General features: G+C 40.7%; 2 protein-coding genes and 1 long non-coding RNA gene across 7 annotated transcripts in view; all 3 read left to right on the forward strand.

The window, feature by feature from the left end:
• LOC125296280 overlaps nucleotides 1–17645 on the forward strand; it is a 313747-nt gene that overhangs the window by 123048 nt on the left and 173054 nt on the right. The gene's annotated exons all lie outside the window — the stretch shown is intronic.
• LOC125296270 (activating transcription factor 7-interacting protein 1-like) lies at nucleotides 4841–11945 on the forward strand. Of its 4 annotated transcripts, none has more exons than XM_048246085.1 (8): nucleotides 4841–4959; nucleotides 5466–6064; nucleotides 6550–6651; nucleotides 6773–6856; nucleotides 7787–7842; nucleotides 10300–10370; nucleotides 11039–11097; nucleotides 11195–11945. In XM_048246085.1, exons 2-8 carry the CDS (start codon nucleotides 5471–5473, stop codon nucleotides 11651–11653), a joined length of 1425 nt encoding a protein of 474 aa, XP_048102042.1. In that variant the 5' UTR covers nucleotides 4841–4959; nucleotides 5466–5470; the 3' UTR covers nucleotides 11654–11945. The 4 variants fall into 4 exon arrangements, with proteins under 4 accessions (XP_048102042.1, XP_048102043.1, XP_048102041.1 ...); XM_048246086.1 differs by having other exon boundaries at nucleotides 4847–4959; nucleotides 5742–6064; XM_048246084.1 differs by having other exon boundaries at nucleotides 4847–6064.
• LOC125296268 (glutamate receptor ionotropic, NMDA 2B) overlaps nucleotides 13103–17645 on the forward strand; it is an 86826-nt gene continuing 82283 nt past the window's right edge. Inside the window, 1 exon segment of the mRNA XM_048246081.1 lies at nucleotides 13103–15763. The gene's annotated coding sequence lies outside the window, so the exon portion shown is untranslated.

The raw sequence follows: 17645 nt of genomic DNA on the forward strand, positions 1-17645 counted from the left end.
AGGCGAACTGAGCTAGCATGCTAGTTGCCCGTGTAAATCCTCACACCCCTAATCTTAAGAACGCTTTTAACCGCTGAGTTGGAAGCCTGGGCTTTTAGATTAGTGGTTAGAGCGTTCAATTCCCATGCCGGCGTGTGTGGAGGTGTGCGGGTACGAGAGCCGTGAACGGCGGACAAATTATGACCTCGGTAACATTGGCTGAGCGGCCAGATCTAGGAAGACTGTTGGTTGTTCCAAACTTTTCCTTTTGAGAATGATGGAACGATACCGTGCTCGTAGGCACTTTCAATGCTGCAGATATTTTCTTGTATCCTTGCCTAGATCTGTATCTTGACACAATCTTGTCTCGCAGGTCTACAGACAGTTCTCTCAACCTCGTGGCTTGATTTTCAATCTCATACACCATCAACTGTGAGAGCTGACATAGACAGATGTGTCCCTCTCCATGTCCAATGAATTCATTTAGGCACAGGTGGACTCCAATCAAGTTGTAGAAGCATCTGAACGACCATTGAGAGAAGCAGGATGTACCAGAGCTCAATTGCAAGTGTCATAACAAAGTGTCTGAATACTATTTTGTGGAGTATTGTGTGTAGACTGATGAGGGGAAAAAATGAATCCATTTAAAGATGAGTGTGAAACATAACAAAATGTAGAAAAGTTGAAATGGTCTGAAAACTTTCAGGTTGCATTGTATGTAAACAGTATTGAAACCAAAACTAAACTAAGCTACCAAGACAACTGGTTAAATCCTTATTTGCTCCTTTCTTCACTCAACCATGCCACCCTCTATCTCTTCCCAGTTGGCCTCATCATCCACTCTCTCTCTCACTCTTTCTAGTTTAATTTATTGCATGATGTGCAGGAATGCTAGCCTAGAAATCTAGACGCGCCCCTAGCGGCAGCAAATTACATTTGCTGGCAGGGCTAGTCTAGCAACTCTCCGTTGGCTTGTGAGCTTCAGAAATCAAAACTTAATCAGGCCATTGAAATCGTGTATAGAGTCGTTAGGTGGGCTTAACATAATGATTGATGGCAGAGTTGCAACGGTTTGGCTTGAATTCCCTGCTACTTGAAAACAAATAAGATGGATGTTGCTGCTGGCGAACAGTGTGACAAGAGCTAAGCTTTTATTATGTTGGCAAACGTTTGAACTAGCCAACTAGCTCTGCTGAGCACTGCGAATGGTGAGTGCCCAGACCCTACATTTTAATGTGGGTCTGGCTCGCCAGGCTACAGGAATGCTTTTTCTGATCATCAAGTAACCTATGCTGTTGAGCCACAGGACTAGGCTATTGTGTGCATGAAGATTCACCTGTCATTTCAGTTGGATTGCCTGAAGCTATTTGTTGCTGAGACGTTTGGGGCATCAAAATGCCAGAATCGCCAAGTAGCCCAGTTTCATATATTTCAAAAAAGAAAACGTATATAAACACATCACTCCATCTGTTTATGACATTTTATTTGTATGGGGCATCTGACAAATTCAAGTCACTAATGCTTGCATACAAAGTGATTGTTGGGTTTGCACCCACTTACTTAAGTGCTCTCATAAAGGATTATTGTATGTTACCCCCTCAGCCGCTGCGCTTGTCCAAGGAACGTTGTCTGGTACATCCTGAAACCCATAACAATCCAGACTTTTTTCATCTGTGGTCTCCCGATGGTGGAACGATCTACCAAGTCCCACTAGAGCAGGGGCGTCCCTCTCTGTCTTCAACTGTTGAAGACACTCCAAGAATACCTCATTTCCTAGCGCTTCTGACAACCTCACACACTTGATACACAGTACATGCTCTTCTCTCCTCTACCTCCTTCCTCTCCACTTTCCTCTCTTCCCTCCTCTATCTCTAGTACTCCAAATATAGGTCAAAAAATGTCAGGTGACCAGATGTTCTCTTTTGCCCCGGCATGTCCTCTATTTGTCCGGCCGGAATTTCGAAATCGTCCGGGATTTTGTTTTACCTTAGCAGGGGTGTCTCTAGACCCTTTTTACTGGTGCTCCAGTGATGAACTGCTGTGTCCCAATAAAATCTCAAGTCCAGGTTCGACTAAATTGCTCGCGGAGTAGGTCTACACGTCACAGAGAAATCACACAGCATATCACGAACGAGCAGAATCTAAGATTTCCATCGCCTCCAACTTTGGGCCGAAATTCTGATGTAGGCTATTCTAATGTACACTATTTACCATATTGTCAGATTCCAGACAATCCCACTTATACACATATTCCTAGTGACATTAATGCAAAAATATGAAGAAAAATCATACTTTCCCAGATATGGGTAGCCCAAACTGTCCTGCAAGGAAGATATAGCATGTATAGATGGCCAATACAATGACCAAGATAACTATCTTATCTTAGATATAGCTGAACAACACTGACCACTTCTGCATAATTTCATGGAGTGCTGAAATGTACACTTTTTTTGACCATATCTGAAGTGAAACTCAGCATATATGCTTTGTGGTTGGGAACTTTTTGCAGTATCATCATAACTATGGCTTAGGCTACAGTACAAACATTTCCATTCATAGACAAAAATAAGAAAGTCTATCCTCTGAATTGTGTTTCAAAACTGCACGAAATTGATGCATTTAAACGTTAAAATATACAACAAAAAAAAACATCAGTGGAACGCGGGTTCATACAATAACCAAAAATGTTTATTTCTATTTATTTTGTTTGGTAAGGCTTACAACTTATGTAAATCACTAATTCTCATTCTTTAGAATTTCAGTGCTCCTTGTAGATCACTTTGGTACTGTTAATTTAACTCTGGGACCCTGGTCCCAACAATGAGAACCACCGATGGTATGAAATTGTATATTTTTTTATCTTTTATTTTTGCCTGTACAGTAATGATGCTAATGAGCCAAACAAAACAGCTGTGTACGCGACAACATTTTGGTTGGTCCCACCAAATCTCACTCCAAGGTTTTTTGAAAAGTTGGCAGCTCTGCTATGGTCTCCTCTGCACAGCATCAATGTTATTCTATTGCTGTAGCTCTGTAGATTAAATGTTATTCTATTGCTGTAAGTCGCTTTGGATAAAAGCGCCTGCCAAATGAATACATGTAAATGTAAATTAGAAGTTGATGGATGCAGCCTACCACAAAAATGTCATAATCTGCAGCACTATTTTCTTTGTGGCATATGTCAAAACTACAAAGTTAAGTTACACATTACTGTGTGATGTGGAGGGGGTCGATTGCTAGAGAGTATATGTTTCAAAGTTTTTAATGTTGACAGACATTGTGACAGTATTGAAAGAATTGTGAATAAGCTTTATAGTCTACTGTATTTCTCCTGTCCTTGTCCTATGCAAGCATCCTTTGTTTATCCTTGAATTCAATGAAAGCCTGCCTAGATGCCTTTTGCCCATCACCAGGTGTGAAATGTTAATGTTTGTAGAACAGTGAGGGGTCAGGCCTCTGAAGGACTTACCAGGAAAGGGGGTAGTTTTAGTTAGTTTAATTAAAAGACAATAGAAGATGGCCAGACTTGATGGCACCAAAAGGCATCCCCACCTTTACATTGCATATTCATGATAGTAGGTCACTCCTTCTCTTTGTGTGTAACTGTAAATATGGTAGACTGTTTCTGTATAGTCAGAGAATACTGAGAATACTGGTGAATACAAAGGTTTTTACAGCATTGTGCAAATTAATTTGAAAATTCATGAATGAAAATGACCAATATACAGTAAAACAGCCCTGCATTACACATCAGAGTTGCCTTAGTAGACAAAGTCTTCACCTTTCGCCATGTGGTACACTTTCTCACATCAGTTATTGCAACTCTCTGAGGTTATATTTAGCCAATTAAAAAGACCATGGGATTTCTTTTTTTTTTTTTAGCTTTTGTCTTTATTTAGATAGGAGAACAGTGTAGAATGACAGAAGAGGGAGAGAGAGATTGGGTGGATTCGGAAAATGATCCCTGGCAATTGGATCAGAACATGGTATTGACACAGTAGCCACGACTTACACCACATCATCGTGTTTATTTGCATCTGTTCTTGTGAAATTCATTCTTAACCTTCTACAAGTTAGATGTCAGAAGAAAAGAAAAATCAGATGAACTGATCCTTATAAATATGTCTGCAATAAGTCATGAGATAATTCAACACCACATTAACTCCACATTACCCTAGGTGCATCTCTCTAATAATTGGAGTGCTTTGGGTTGCACTGTGTGCATAAAACATGTGCTATATAAACGATCAAACTTATACTGTACTTACTTACTAATTAGGTGAACCCAACAGGAACCCACTTTCGCCTTTTACCTTCCTTCTTCAAGAGTAAGTAAGGATAACCTGCCATGGACTTGCATATAAATTAGCCTAAGGCTTACTCTGGTACAATGCATCAAATGGTAATATTTATGTATAAATTGTACATGGCCCTGAACAAACAAAAGTAATACATGTAAGATTATGATTTGTTTAGCCTATTATCAGGGTCAGAACCATAGGAGTCAAAACAACTTAAGAACGTAAGAAATGGCAGGAGGGCACTAATGAGTAGGCCTATAGCCTACACACAGAGCATTTGCAGCCACAGTTCCAAAGGGGACAAGCAGGTGATCATAGTAGTAGAACACATCTAGTTTATTTAATCAACAGTATTCATTCCACTGATGTCATGTATTATATGTAGGCTATCAAGTGTAGTTGGAGAAGGGAGAGTGAGAGGGCTTTCATTTCGGGGGTAGGAGGTTAGTGTTACAGCGCCCAGGCAGCTTGGAAGAAAATCTAGGTTCGTCAAGGGCCCTGCTGTGATTTACTGATTTATACTCCAGGCCACTAAGTGGCGATATTTGCCTGCCTTCCTGCCTGTCTACTGTAAATGGAGAGAGATCTGGTTGATCTCCTGATCAACTCATATCAGGAGGAGAAGGAGTTTACTGCATCAGAGCGAATTAGTTGCTAACTTCTTGAAGTCTTGGGTCTCGTAAGTCTTTCACGCTCACAAATATTGAAGTGCTAGGCTACATTGCAAACACATGGTCTTGGTCAAACTTTTAACCTTGCATAATCGATAACGTTAGCTAACTGAGTTCCTTGTGAGATAAGTGGCTGTCTGTCTAAAATTAAAGTAGCCTACAACAACCTTCCAGAAGCCAAATAGTCCTGTACTGGGAATTCTAGATTTTGTGCCTCACATGGCTTTAGACATTTCAGTCGTAGCATTTATGCTAGTAGGCTAGGCTTAATCTCATCCTCAATCATACGGGCTACTTTTTGGTGATAAACATTCGCGACACCAGCCTTGCTATGCAGCAGCTTTTCCTAGACGACATTCAAGTTAAGTTTAGGAGACTTGAACCAGAACTTGTACCCAACTAGCCTAGTAAAAGTTGTGTTAGTAGCAGTTCCGGACCAGGTTAATTCTTTTCTTAAATAAAGTTGTCCGTGCAACAAAATCACTTCACCCACATTTCTCAATCACGTTCTCAGTCAGGATGGACCCAAGGGGATTAAATAAAGAAATTCCGAAAGCTAAAAAAACAATAGAAATTAACAGGCATCATCTGAAGCATCTGCGCAAGGTCCTTTCTGACTTCACACCTTATCCAGTCTCAAAACCCTCTGAAAAGATTTGGGCACCAGAAAAAGAATGTCTAGCAAACACACCTGAAGCCACAGCAAGTAACCAGTCTACAGATTCAGTCTGTCATGATCCTCAAATACCATCATCTGTTCCATTGTTGCACACATATGCTCCGATATCAGAAGAGGAGCCGATGATTGATGCAGACGTTCCTCCATTCACACCTCATTTCTCAAATGAAAGCCAGCCAGTAACAGTGGAGACAGAGGAAGAAAGCACATGCTCTGCACTGCTTGTGAAAATTGAAATGCTTAAGAAAATCCGAATAGCTCCCATCAAACAGCCAGGCACAGTGCTGATGGCACCCAACAAGGATGACAAGGATGTGCATGACACTGGAGGCCATGGAATAGAAAGTGCCAAGGAAGAGGGTGACCTGTTAGAAACTAAATTGGAATTTAAGATAAATGAGACTGCAAATGAACCATGGATGCGTTTGGAGAAGGTATGTCTGCTCATGGTGAAGGAGAATAGTACAACTCATTATTTCAGATTTTATGATTGAAATGTTTTAAAATTGTATTGAAATGTCTTTGAGACCACTCTATAAGAGAGTGATACCTACAGAGAAGCACAGGAGTTTTTTCTAAGGGTTGTTATTACTAAATAGTAATGCAATATGATGATGTGACATGGATATACACTGCTCAAAGAAATTAAGGGAACACTTACAGTTTTCAATAATTGTTAAAACACATTTTTTGACCTTCCACCCTTTTCTCAATTCTCAAACTACATTCACAGAATGGCTGACAGTTCTCTCAAAATAAAACACTCGCCTCAAAAGATTTACTTGTGCTCAGAACCAAACAGTGTCAGAGTACCGATCCAGTGTATGATTGAAGTGTTCCCTTAATTTTTTTTGAGCAGTAGCCTAAATTTTAGTGAAAGTCTCTCTACCATCTCTGTTGTCATCTGGCATTCATACAGGTGGTTCAGCTTGTGGTGGCAGAGCGCTTAACTGTGTTTGACAAAAATCTTCAGGAGCTTTATGGCAGGATGATGAAGATTGAAATGGCCATTAAAGAACAGGTTGGGGGAGTTCCTTTGCCTCTGAGTACAATCACACATATGCACATGTACCGTGTATTCAAGGATTCATCTTTTAATTAATCTGCATCTTTGTTTGTTTTTTCCCCCCAAAATGTTTTAGACACAGATACATAAGCTATCCAGAGAGCTCCAAATGGCTAAAGAGGACTTGGTCTCCAAGAATGTGTCTATGGTTGATGCTACTGTAATTACTACTACTACTGCTATTATTATTACTACTACTACCAGTACTACAACCCCAAAATAGAAAAGGTTGGGACGTTGTGTAAAGTGTGAAAAAAAACAGAATAATAATCTGCAAATCTCTTACACTCTCATATTTAGTTGCAAAAAGGACACAGAGCATTCTAGAGAGGCATGGTCTCTTAGAAGTAAAGATGTAGGGGTATTCATCACTTTGTGTAAACCTGTGTACAAATGATGAAACCATGTCATTTTAATGCTTCTTAACATGAAATTATGAAGTGTTTGGGGAGTTTATCATCTACAGGACATAATATTAACAAATGCAAAATTAATTCTGCACATATTTAAACAGTATTTCTCCATAGAGGAAGAGTCGAGGTGCTAAAATGGCCTGTCTGCAGTTCAGATTTGTCAAATCAGGTGCATAATTGAATGAAAAACATGACTAAGAATACTGTTGAGCAACTGAAATCCTATATCGGACAGTGACGGGACAACATTTAATTCTTAAAACTCTAGCAACTGGTCTCCTCAGTTCCTAAACATTTACAGAATTTTGTTAAATGAAGAGGTGAAGCCACAGTGGTAAACATTCCATGTGCCAATTTTTTTAAAACATGTTGCTGACATCAAAAAAGAAAATGATATTTTCCATGAAATAGTCCAAATGTTCATTTTCAACATTTGATATGTTCTCTATGTCCTTTTTGCTGCTAAATATGGGTTTACAAGACTTGTATATTATCCCACTCTATTTATATTTCTGATATGTTACTGATTGGATCATAAACGGCATTTTTTGCAAATTTGCATTTTACACATCGTCCCAACTTTTTTCTGATTTGGGGTTGTACCTATCTAACAACAATAGTAACAGTGTATACATCGGTTAAATTAATATATTTTTTTTTATTTTTTTGCTTTTCAGGAGCCTACATCTCTATCCACTCCAGCCACTGCATCCACACCTACCCAAGGACCAAGGTTTGTTGCTCCAGCTGCAGGGATTATGTCTGAAGTAACCTTCTGCCCATAATTTAGACTCTGCCTCCTTCTGACTGGCTAGTATGATGCCTGATTTATGTTCCCTTTTCAGACAAAAATTTGCTTCAAACATTGCTCCATTACAAAATGAATACAAAGTCCACACTCTGTGTTTATTTAGTCCGCATCCTTATTCATAGTATCCACAACAACTGCATTTAAAACTTTTGTTTACAAGAAAGATGCGTTTGCTGTACGTCGGAAGTGAATGAAGGGTTCCCAGACCCATTCTCAACCTAAATTGAGATTTGAGAAGCAGTCTTTTATTTCATGTTTACATGTAGAAATATCCCAGATGCGTTTTAGGTCAAAAAACCTGAGACATCATTGTTTGTCCATGAATTGAAGTTTCCTCTAAGTGATAATTTTACAGCCCCAGTGTATATGTCTCTGAGCATGCAGTCTCAGTCACAAAGTTACATCGGTTTAGCCTATACAATATTTGGAAGATCAGACCTTATCTAACACAATATGCCACACAACATATTATGCAGGGCATGATTCTGTCCAAATCAGACTATTGCAATGCATTGCCTACCTGCTTTCATAGTGACATCATTACAGATGATGTAGAATGCAGTGGCACATCTGGTCTTTAATCAGACAAAGAAGCCACATGCAACTCCTCTGTCAGTTACTCTTCATTGGCTTCCCATAGCACCCATAATTAAATTAAAATCTCTCAATCTGGCCTATAGGACACTTACAGGATCTTCACCGTATACCAGCTCTCAGTCCCCCCTCACCCACTGTCGCCCTCTGATGAGTGTCTGCTATGTCAGCCATCAACACTAAGGCGGGATCACACTGACCAGCGACAAGCGGCAGGTTTCCTATTGTTCTCTATGGTTCGGCAGCGGAACGGTGGCAGCGCTGGCGTAATGCTAGCGTTGAACGAGCTGAGCGTTGAACTTGGTTCAACTTTCAAAGCGCAACGTGAGCATATTCAATTGTCAGTTTAGGCAAACCGTTTGTGTTGCTTTTGAACGAGACAGAACTTATTATAGTCTGAGCGTTGCGTTTTTGCTGCCGCTTGCCGCTGGCCAATGTTATCCCCGCCTAAGAGGTCCCAGTCAAGACTCTTTTCTTCTGTGATTCCTTGTTGATGGAATGATTTACCTAATGTTCTTTATTCTAGTGATAGCTTTGGGATCTTCAGAAGTGTCTAAATACTTCTTCACCTTGTTTCTAACTAATTCATTTTTCCTTACAGAGTTGTGGTTTGTATACTTTATGGTTATTGTTATTGTTCTGTTAAATGCTATTTAGTCTTTTAATAACATTAGTGTATTTAGGCTGTAGGATTTTGCTATATAAACTGTTCATTTGAGTGTTAATGTAATGTTTATTGATGACATTGTAAGTTGCTTAATCAGAAAAGGTCCTTGCTTGCTAGGCATTTTCTTTGTGCACAGAATGTTGAATGGGCAAAGTAAACTATGAATGCAAACTTCAGATGGTGACAAAAACTGTTGATTTCCCATAAAGCATGTTAAGGGAATTCAGCAGAGGAGAATCCCCAAACCTAGACTCTGCCAGGGATTTTTTCATCCAAGCTGTTGGAATGACTGGGATTAATTAATCCTCTGCAGACAGCATGATAACACCTGTTGTGTTTAGGGTAGAATGGCCCACAAAACAGTTGCACTCACACAGCATGTTAATGGCAAGAAAGCATTGTCTGGGGGAGCAGATGTCATCTCTGCAAAATATTGGTGTGGAGGGTATTTACATAATTTGCTTGGGGAAGTACAGTCAAAGTCAGTCAAACTAGATGGATGTGACCTTGGAAATGAGACAAAAGAGTCATGCAAGAGTAGCTCTGATGGAGAATTCCCCTAACACCAGACAAATGCGAAGGAGATTCGCAGATTACAAGTCAAGTGTGCAGAAATGCAAGGGGGAGCGTTTCAGATTCAGAGTTGCTCTCGTACAGAAGGTACTGAACCATACACACAAGGTGCCAAATCTGGAACATTTTGGCTTGCTGTGTATCAACAACTGCTTGAACTGTTCACCAAGGTTCTAAGTTTCATTGCACTCAGGTTACCATAAACAAGAAATTGTTTCAATTATTATGTTTCAATTATTCAATTTTATACTCTCCCAGTAATGCAATGAGAAGGTATTCTCACACAAGTTTCACTGCCACAGTTTTTGTGCATAAATATGAATATGTAATTTAAAAGCTTAAACCAAAACCTTTGTAGTGGCAATACATTAGAAGCCATGTAACATATAGTACTGTGTTATGATTTAACAAATTATATTTTGATGCGTAATACATACATACAATAGCTATATTAGCCTTATTTATGACTTATTGGCCATGCCTGATTACGTTGTTGCATTGTTGCTTGTCTTCAAGTCTCTTTCCCTCTGTCTTTACACTTGTAGTGATGTAAGTAATCCTGAGAAGCCTGGTGGTTTGCCAGCTGAACAGAGCAGTTGCCAGACAAACTCTAAAGGTTTGCACCCATGTTGTGTTTGTCATTGCAGTATCGTGTCACTATTTTTGATTGATTACATCACAGAATTGCTTAATGATAAGGGTTACTGTTATTTGAACAGAATAATTTCCCAATGCTGCACCTCTAAAGGGGAGGAAGTGGTAACTGAATTTATTGATAGGACATCTTAATCCCTCGTTAGCCTTTCATAATTTCACTTTTAACAATTCTTTTAAACCATTATTCTTCCTACCCGCCTTCTCTCATTCCTTGTCATTCCTATGCACAAGAAAGTTGAGCAGTTAAAAGCCATTTCACTACATGTTTTACAAAAGTAACTCTATGTATGTGACAAATAAAAAATCCTTGAATCCAATGCCAGATAACGCCTGGTATTGCACTACTGTATGTAAGTGCACTGCATACAGGTCATGCTCCCGCATGGTACAGCAGTTTTTCAACTTAGCTGGGTACCACTACGCCTTAGTGCTAAAATCGATGATAATGGGTATAAAGACCAATTAGTTGTGTTGCTTTAAGAGCAAACGGTGGTTGAAAGGTGTTTAGTCGTATGACTACAGGCACCAAAACTAGAAAGGCCCACCAATGTCCTGTGTGGAGGAGAAAAAATGGCTGGAAAAATTGTGTCTGTGCTCCAGTCACTTTTGTTGCCCCATTGCTTTCAGGGAAATACTACATTGAACCAGAGAAGAGCGATTCAGTGGATGCCTTCACCCATTTAAAGGTGAGGAAATGGGGGAATGATAAAAAGACTGGTATTTTTATCTGTTCTTCCATTATTTTTTCTTTTGTTTTCACTTACTCCATTTACTCATCCTTAGTTTTCTAGGCCTGGCAACTGGAAATTTTCCTTTGCTATCAATCCGCCTCCCTCCCTCCCACGTCTTGCCTCACTGCTTTGCCTGAACCAGCTGCCCCATGATGCCCTCTGGACCCCTGTCCCTGGTCAGCCTGTGCTTTCGATCTGCCTGACCAATCAGAAGGCTGTGGAGCTCACTTGGAGCATGCCTGTGGAGGACCGTGCAGCCCTTGAACGTGTGCACAGTTACCACCTGTTTGCCTGTCCAGTGACCACCTCCCTGGCTCCTCAGCGATTGGCCTGGAAGAATATTGGAGTGGTCCGGGCGGAGACTTTGCCCATGACCTACAGGCTCACCGACATTCAAGCAGGTTGTAAGTTTTTCTTTGCTGTGTGTGCCCAGGACATCTATACCCGCTTTGGGCCCTTTTCTAGACCCCTGTATCTGAAGTGGCTCTTTGGTTCTTCACTGGTTGATTAGCCAAATGATACTCATTGGTTCAGGTCTTTTGTGTTTTGAGCATCCCTGCCTTGCATTTTTGTTGATCTTTTGGAGTGTAGTAATGTTGGTATGTGCTGGACTGTGATTTTGGTTTGGGAGTCGTTTTTATAGCTCTGCCTGATGTTAAAAAGCTCTGCCTGAAGTTAAAGTGCCATTCTGAAGTTGGCTGATTTCACTAAAAAACTGACATCCATGTTCAAGTCAGTGATAAGTCAGATATAAGTTTAATTGTTGCAAATTAAGTCTAAATAAAGACGGCAATAATACCACATGCCAAACCCTGTCAGTGTTTATTATGTCCTACAAGATTATCCACATGGCATATTCTTTCATTTCTTTCAACTCCATGTGCTAACTATGGTTGTTTTATGTGCAGCCAAATTTGTCAATGGCATTTACATTCACTTACAGGGGAGTAGCGCCATGAACTGAGACCGTAGACAAACTCCGAACAGTCTCAGTTCTGACCAGTAGTTGGTCATGCCTGCAAATGCTATATATGCATTAGCGTTACAAAAGACTATATCTGCAAGTTTTTCCAAGCTCATTTTTGCAAGGAAAACAAAGCTGAATGACCGTCTCAGTGTTGCCTCAATCATTACAAGTACTGTAAATATGTAGTCCGGAGGCTGTAGGGGTGAGAAAAATCAAGATGTCTTTTTTACACTTTTTCCTCACATAGTTTTTCTGAGATGAAGAGTCAAATGTGTGTCAATTTATCTTTACCAGCATCCAAGTATGCGGATAACATCGTGCAAAGTACCGGTACTGTCCTTACAAAAAGGGTTAAACTTTATTTCTGGACTGAATTTCAGCATAATCAACCTTGCCTAATTTTACCACATTTTGTGACTGCCCAATTTCAAGGTTACACAACTATACCGTATGATACAAGCAACGAGTATAAGATATACAAGATATGACTTGGGCCTGCCAGAGTCTCTGCATTTTTTTTTATCTAAGAGGATTGATACAGTTGATATTTCTTTCATGTATTTGATCATAAGCCCCCTCCACTTGCAACGAACACCTGACTGTGAACACATTAATCAAACACTTAAGCCCAAATGCTTCAGGCAGTCTTGTTCATTGCTTTGTGGACTGTTCACAGAGAGTGTTGCACTTTAGTGGTCAAATATGCACCTTGTGATTGGATAATGAAACCAGTGGGCTCGATCTGACTCCCAGTGATCTGCTCAACTCCACGTGGCCATGTTGTATCGCAACCTGTAGAGGGAGCCATGCTCTATCATTGGAATTCACACTTTCCTCAACGTTTTGCTGGAAAGACAGTTGCACACATGCTCTCTCCCCTACCTCCTCCTCCTCTCCCCACCATTCTCTCAGTGCATACTAATGTTGAGAGAAGACCCACCTCCCTCCTTTCTCTGGGATGGGAGAGAGAGGCGGTCTCAGTTCAGGATCCTCTCCTCACCAGGCAGGGAGTCTGAGTGGCAGAGCCGTGTGTCTTTCAGAGAGAGCCGCACTGATGCTACCCGGCACTATGTCCTGCCCAGCTGTGGCATGTGAGATACCATAGTTGAATCAGGAGAGGTGGGCTTTTTTCCCCCTTTTTCTTTCTCCTTTTTGCTCTTCCATTTGGATGGGAAGCCCTCTTTTGGTGAAGCCAAGCAAGGTGGAAGACAGACAAGAGTGGGGGAACTGCTGGCAACCGCCACCACTCCCCCCCCCAGCTCACAGAGACGAGGAAAAACGGAGGCCGCTGGAGTATTCGTGTTTTTCTTTCGCTTTGTGTTCTTCTTCTTCCTCATCGTGGTGTTGGGAGGTGCTTTGTCTTTTCATTTGCTTGCTCTCTCTCTTCTCTGCCTTGCCATCTACTTCTCCATTTACCTTGTCTACAATTTCTTGTATTTATGAGCAACAGTCAGGAGGGAAAGAGAGGGGGATATTTCTTCTACGTTCTCCCCCCTTTTTTTTATTTCCCTCATCCATTCACCCTTTCCTCCTCCATCCTCCCTGTCCCTCCTGGTTTCTCTTCTCCCCTTCTGTGCAGCCACCTTTCCCCATCACCAGCTCTCATTGCATCTGTCACTTCCTCCACCCACCAACTTTTACTGCTTTTAAATCCACCAGTAGGCTAACAGTACTGAATCCTTTTTTCTGTGAACAACAACAGAAACCACCAACCTCAGTGATTATTTTCTATTTTCTCACCTTTTTTCCCCTCTTCTTTTCCCTTCTTTTCTTCTTTTTTCTCTCCCTTCATCTTACGCATCTCTAATTTGGGGGACTCTTTGTTGTATTTATAGGTAGGTTATTCAGTGTTCTGTGTCTGTCTCTCGGACTGTGTGTCTGCTTGTCTGCGTGTGTGTGTGTGTGTGTGTGCCTATCCCTACATGTGTGTGTGTGTGTTATCTGCATATATGACACATGACCAAACATACTCTAAACTGCTGAACAGAGAAGGGGGGGGCTCCATCTGAAACCTGCTCGTTTGATGGCTCTCTCCGATCACCTCACCTTTTTTACATTCCACTCATCCTCCAACGTCCATGTCTCCGTTGAGCCATTGTAAACACCTCTTTTGCCTCTTTAGCGCCATGCGAACAGCCACAAAGTCTGCTCTACCTGCACCTCTTTTTCATTTCAGAGAGGCATTTTTATGAGTGAGTCATTTTTTTGTCCCTCTGTCTGTGCTATTGTTGGTGTATCCAAAGTTTAGCTGTTGCCTTGTCTGTCAGCTGCCTCTCTGTCATTTAAAAGCATATATGCTATGGTGTCCTTTATGAGATTCCCAAAAATAACTAATTGTAAAACATCTGGTGAATCAATGAAATAGCAGAATAATGAAAAACAATTCCTGGCAAATTCTGTGACACTACGGAACCAGTGCAGTCTGACGATGCCTGTGAAACGTATCCTGTAGCACAGTTTCTGGTGCTAATTTCTTGCATAGCCCATCTTCATTCCACTGGTCGATCACCTGTCTGTGCATACATCTCTCTCTCCCTCCCGCTTTCTATTCATCCATCGTCTCACCCTTCAACACACACACACAAGCACTCAAATAGAACGAACTAAAGACGCTCACCACAATTCTTTTACCTTTCAGAGGATTTTGTTTTTTCATTTATCCTTCCTCACTTTCTCTTTTCAAGCTCCTCTCTACCCTTGCTGTTGTTGTAGCTCCCACCCCCACTCCCTCTGCCTCGTAAAGATAAATCAATGGTTCATCCATTGATTTATTTCACTTTTTTTCCCTCCATATTTTCTACTTACCATTCAACAATTATTCAAGCTTCTGGCTTATTTCTCCTGTTGGAACCCTGATCATTTCACACTTTATTTTAAGGTGAAATGACAGCTGGAGCAGTTTTCTGCAGGGTCATGGTTGCTCTCAAAGGTTCTAATTTTATATCTTAATTATTCTTGTAAGAATTTATTGTTTAATTTTACGAGTGGCATGACGTGGTGCAGGTGAATTATTTTCTGTATAATGTTCAGCAATATGGGGCTTAAACTGTCGTGAAGTGAAATTGTTAGTGCAGGGCAGTAGGTAATTCAACACAACACAAACCAAAAAACTTGGACTTGAAATTTCTAGGCGTGTGTGGCTGTGTGTGTGTATGTATGCGTTTTTGTGTGTGTGTGTCATACATAGCAATAGTACTATACACAGCTACGAAGAGCAATTCACAAATTCATGCTTTCACCTCCATCTCTGTTCACATTGCCCTTTTATCTTGAAGGAGAATTTTATGCATCTCCTCCACACTGTCTGAAGACTTTGGCAGAAGAGCTTTTTGAATGAATTGTGGTGTGGTGCGTGGAGGATAAAATTGGATTTAGCTTTTTTCCCTTGAGGAATTACTCTTTGTATGGGGGATTGAACTGAAATGCTATAGCTAAAACAACATTGTAATTTGGGACTTTTTGATCATTTCCTATCGGACTAAACCTGATTTTAATACTTTTTCTAATACTGAATTTTAATGGGATTTTACTATCAAGAATTAAGGACTCAACACCACTGTCTTTTGACTCAGTTTTATTTTTTTTATTATTGTAATACTATTGCCCCATCGTCCTGAAAACCTTTAAAACTGCTCTTACTCCATAATCAATTGGGTGAGTACATCAGTATTCCAACACTGACTTTCTCTCTGTCATCACCTTGTTTGTATGCACAGTGATCATTTACATACACAAGTGTATAAATATCAGTACACCGCTGTATGTCCCTGTGTGTTCATGTTCCTGTATTTATATGTGTGTGGTTGAATGAGGTGAATGGTGGACAATAAAAAAAAAAACACTATTATCTTGCAAAAAACCCCCCAGCTTTATATCATAGCCTAATTATGTGAGAGAATTTATATGTTGTATCAGGTTATCTCTGAATGCAATTTCGCCCATTTGCTATTGCTTTAATAGACTTATATAACCTATATATCTCTCCATAGCGTGATGAACATGGACACTAACACTTTTCTCCTGGATGTATAATTTTTATCCCCTCTACTCTCCCCCTCCCACTCAGTGCAGTCCTAGACACTTCTGCTAATGCACAACGCTGTGTGTGCGAGGTGTCAGTGTGTGGTTGGCCTTTTCCGCCTACCTCTCCCTGCGGCTTATCCGGGGCGCACACACTTTGTTATTGCACCGAAATGCATCGACATGCAGCAAGAACTGTACTGCATCTCATTTGTGGCAGCTGTGCGGAGGGTGTCAGTCAGATAGCCTGCTAGCAGTGGACTTTGACACAGATCTGGAACGGAGATGGGCAGGATCTTTACGAGAGTTTTCTGGGGGGATATTGTGATGTGTGTGTGTGTGTGTGTGAGAGAGAAAGGGCTGTATGTGTGTGAGGTGTATGTGTACTGCTGCTGAAGCTCTGCCTTTCTGTGTGAGCTGGACTGGCTTGCACACCCTATCCATCTCCCCCATCTATCAAAACGCAAGCGTACATTTGACCCCTTTTTTCTGATTAAGTCTCATATCATTTGCCTGACAAGCTCTGGATTTATAGCTCGAGCGCCACTTTGGTCAAGGTTACCGCCAGGTAGAGGCTAGCAGGATCCACCTGGGAATTTGGTCACGGCCCACTCTGGGCAACCCTTGCTCGCCACTGAGTGCCTATCTCACACTGACCCTGAGTAGAGACACTTTAGCATCCTGCGCACCACAGAGAGGCTCCCACAGGTCGAAGAGCCTGTCAAGGTGTGATGGAGCTGCGGAGCATAGTGAAACGCTTTGCTTCCTCTGTGGCCTAAATGAGTGTCATCTACACATACTGTCAGCTCGTGATAAATGATTTAGCTTTGTTCTCCGATGACATTAAAACAGTGAAAGAAATGATATCATATCAATCATGGATCTTATTTATATATAAGTATATATCTTATGAAAAAAGATATGTTTTAGGGTTTTGAAGAATGGTTTAGGGTTTTGAAGGTCCGTAGCAATGCAGGTACAATCTGTTTAAGTAACTAGTAAGTGATTATTTGACAAGTTATAACAAATGTTTTTGTTTTCCAATTTTACTTATTTGATTAACTGTATGTGAGGACACAAATATTTCCTTAATGGAAATAGATGTAAAGAGAAAATATAGTTAAAACTGACCATGATCCAGTTTTACAAAGTCTCCGCAAATTGAATCATTTATAGAGATGTAGTAGGGAGTCTGTTTTTTAGCTACATTCTACTCATCCGACTCATAGTAATATGCTCTGTCTAAAATCTGCAATCAAATGGAAATACTCCACCTCGGAGTTCGATTATGGCCACGGAGCCTTAAACACTAGCTTTACACAAACCAATTTTCAGCAGCAAGACCTGTCTCTTAAATTAATTTGTGTAATTACCACCATACAATAAGCCTGTCCTCTTAATAATGTATTAATTTTAGGAAGCCTTAAGGGATTATCTGGCCTGAGACATCCATATTGTCTGCTGGCTGACTTGTGGCAAGAGCTTCCTGACCTCTCAGTTCAGAAGCAGAGGTGGT

The sequence above is a fragment of the Alosa alosa genome, chromosome 6, assembly GCF_017589495.1.
Source record: "Alosa alosa isolate M-15738 ecotype Scorff River chromosome 6, AALO_Geno_1.1, whole genome shotgun sequence".
NCBI classification, from domain to species: Eukaryota; Metazoa; Chordata; class Actinopteri; order Clupeiformes; family Clupeidae; genus Alosa; species Alosa alosa.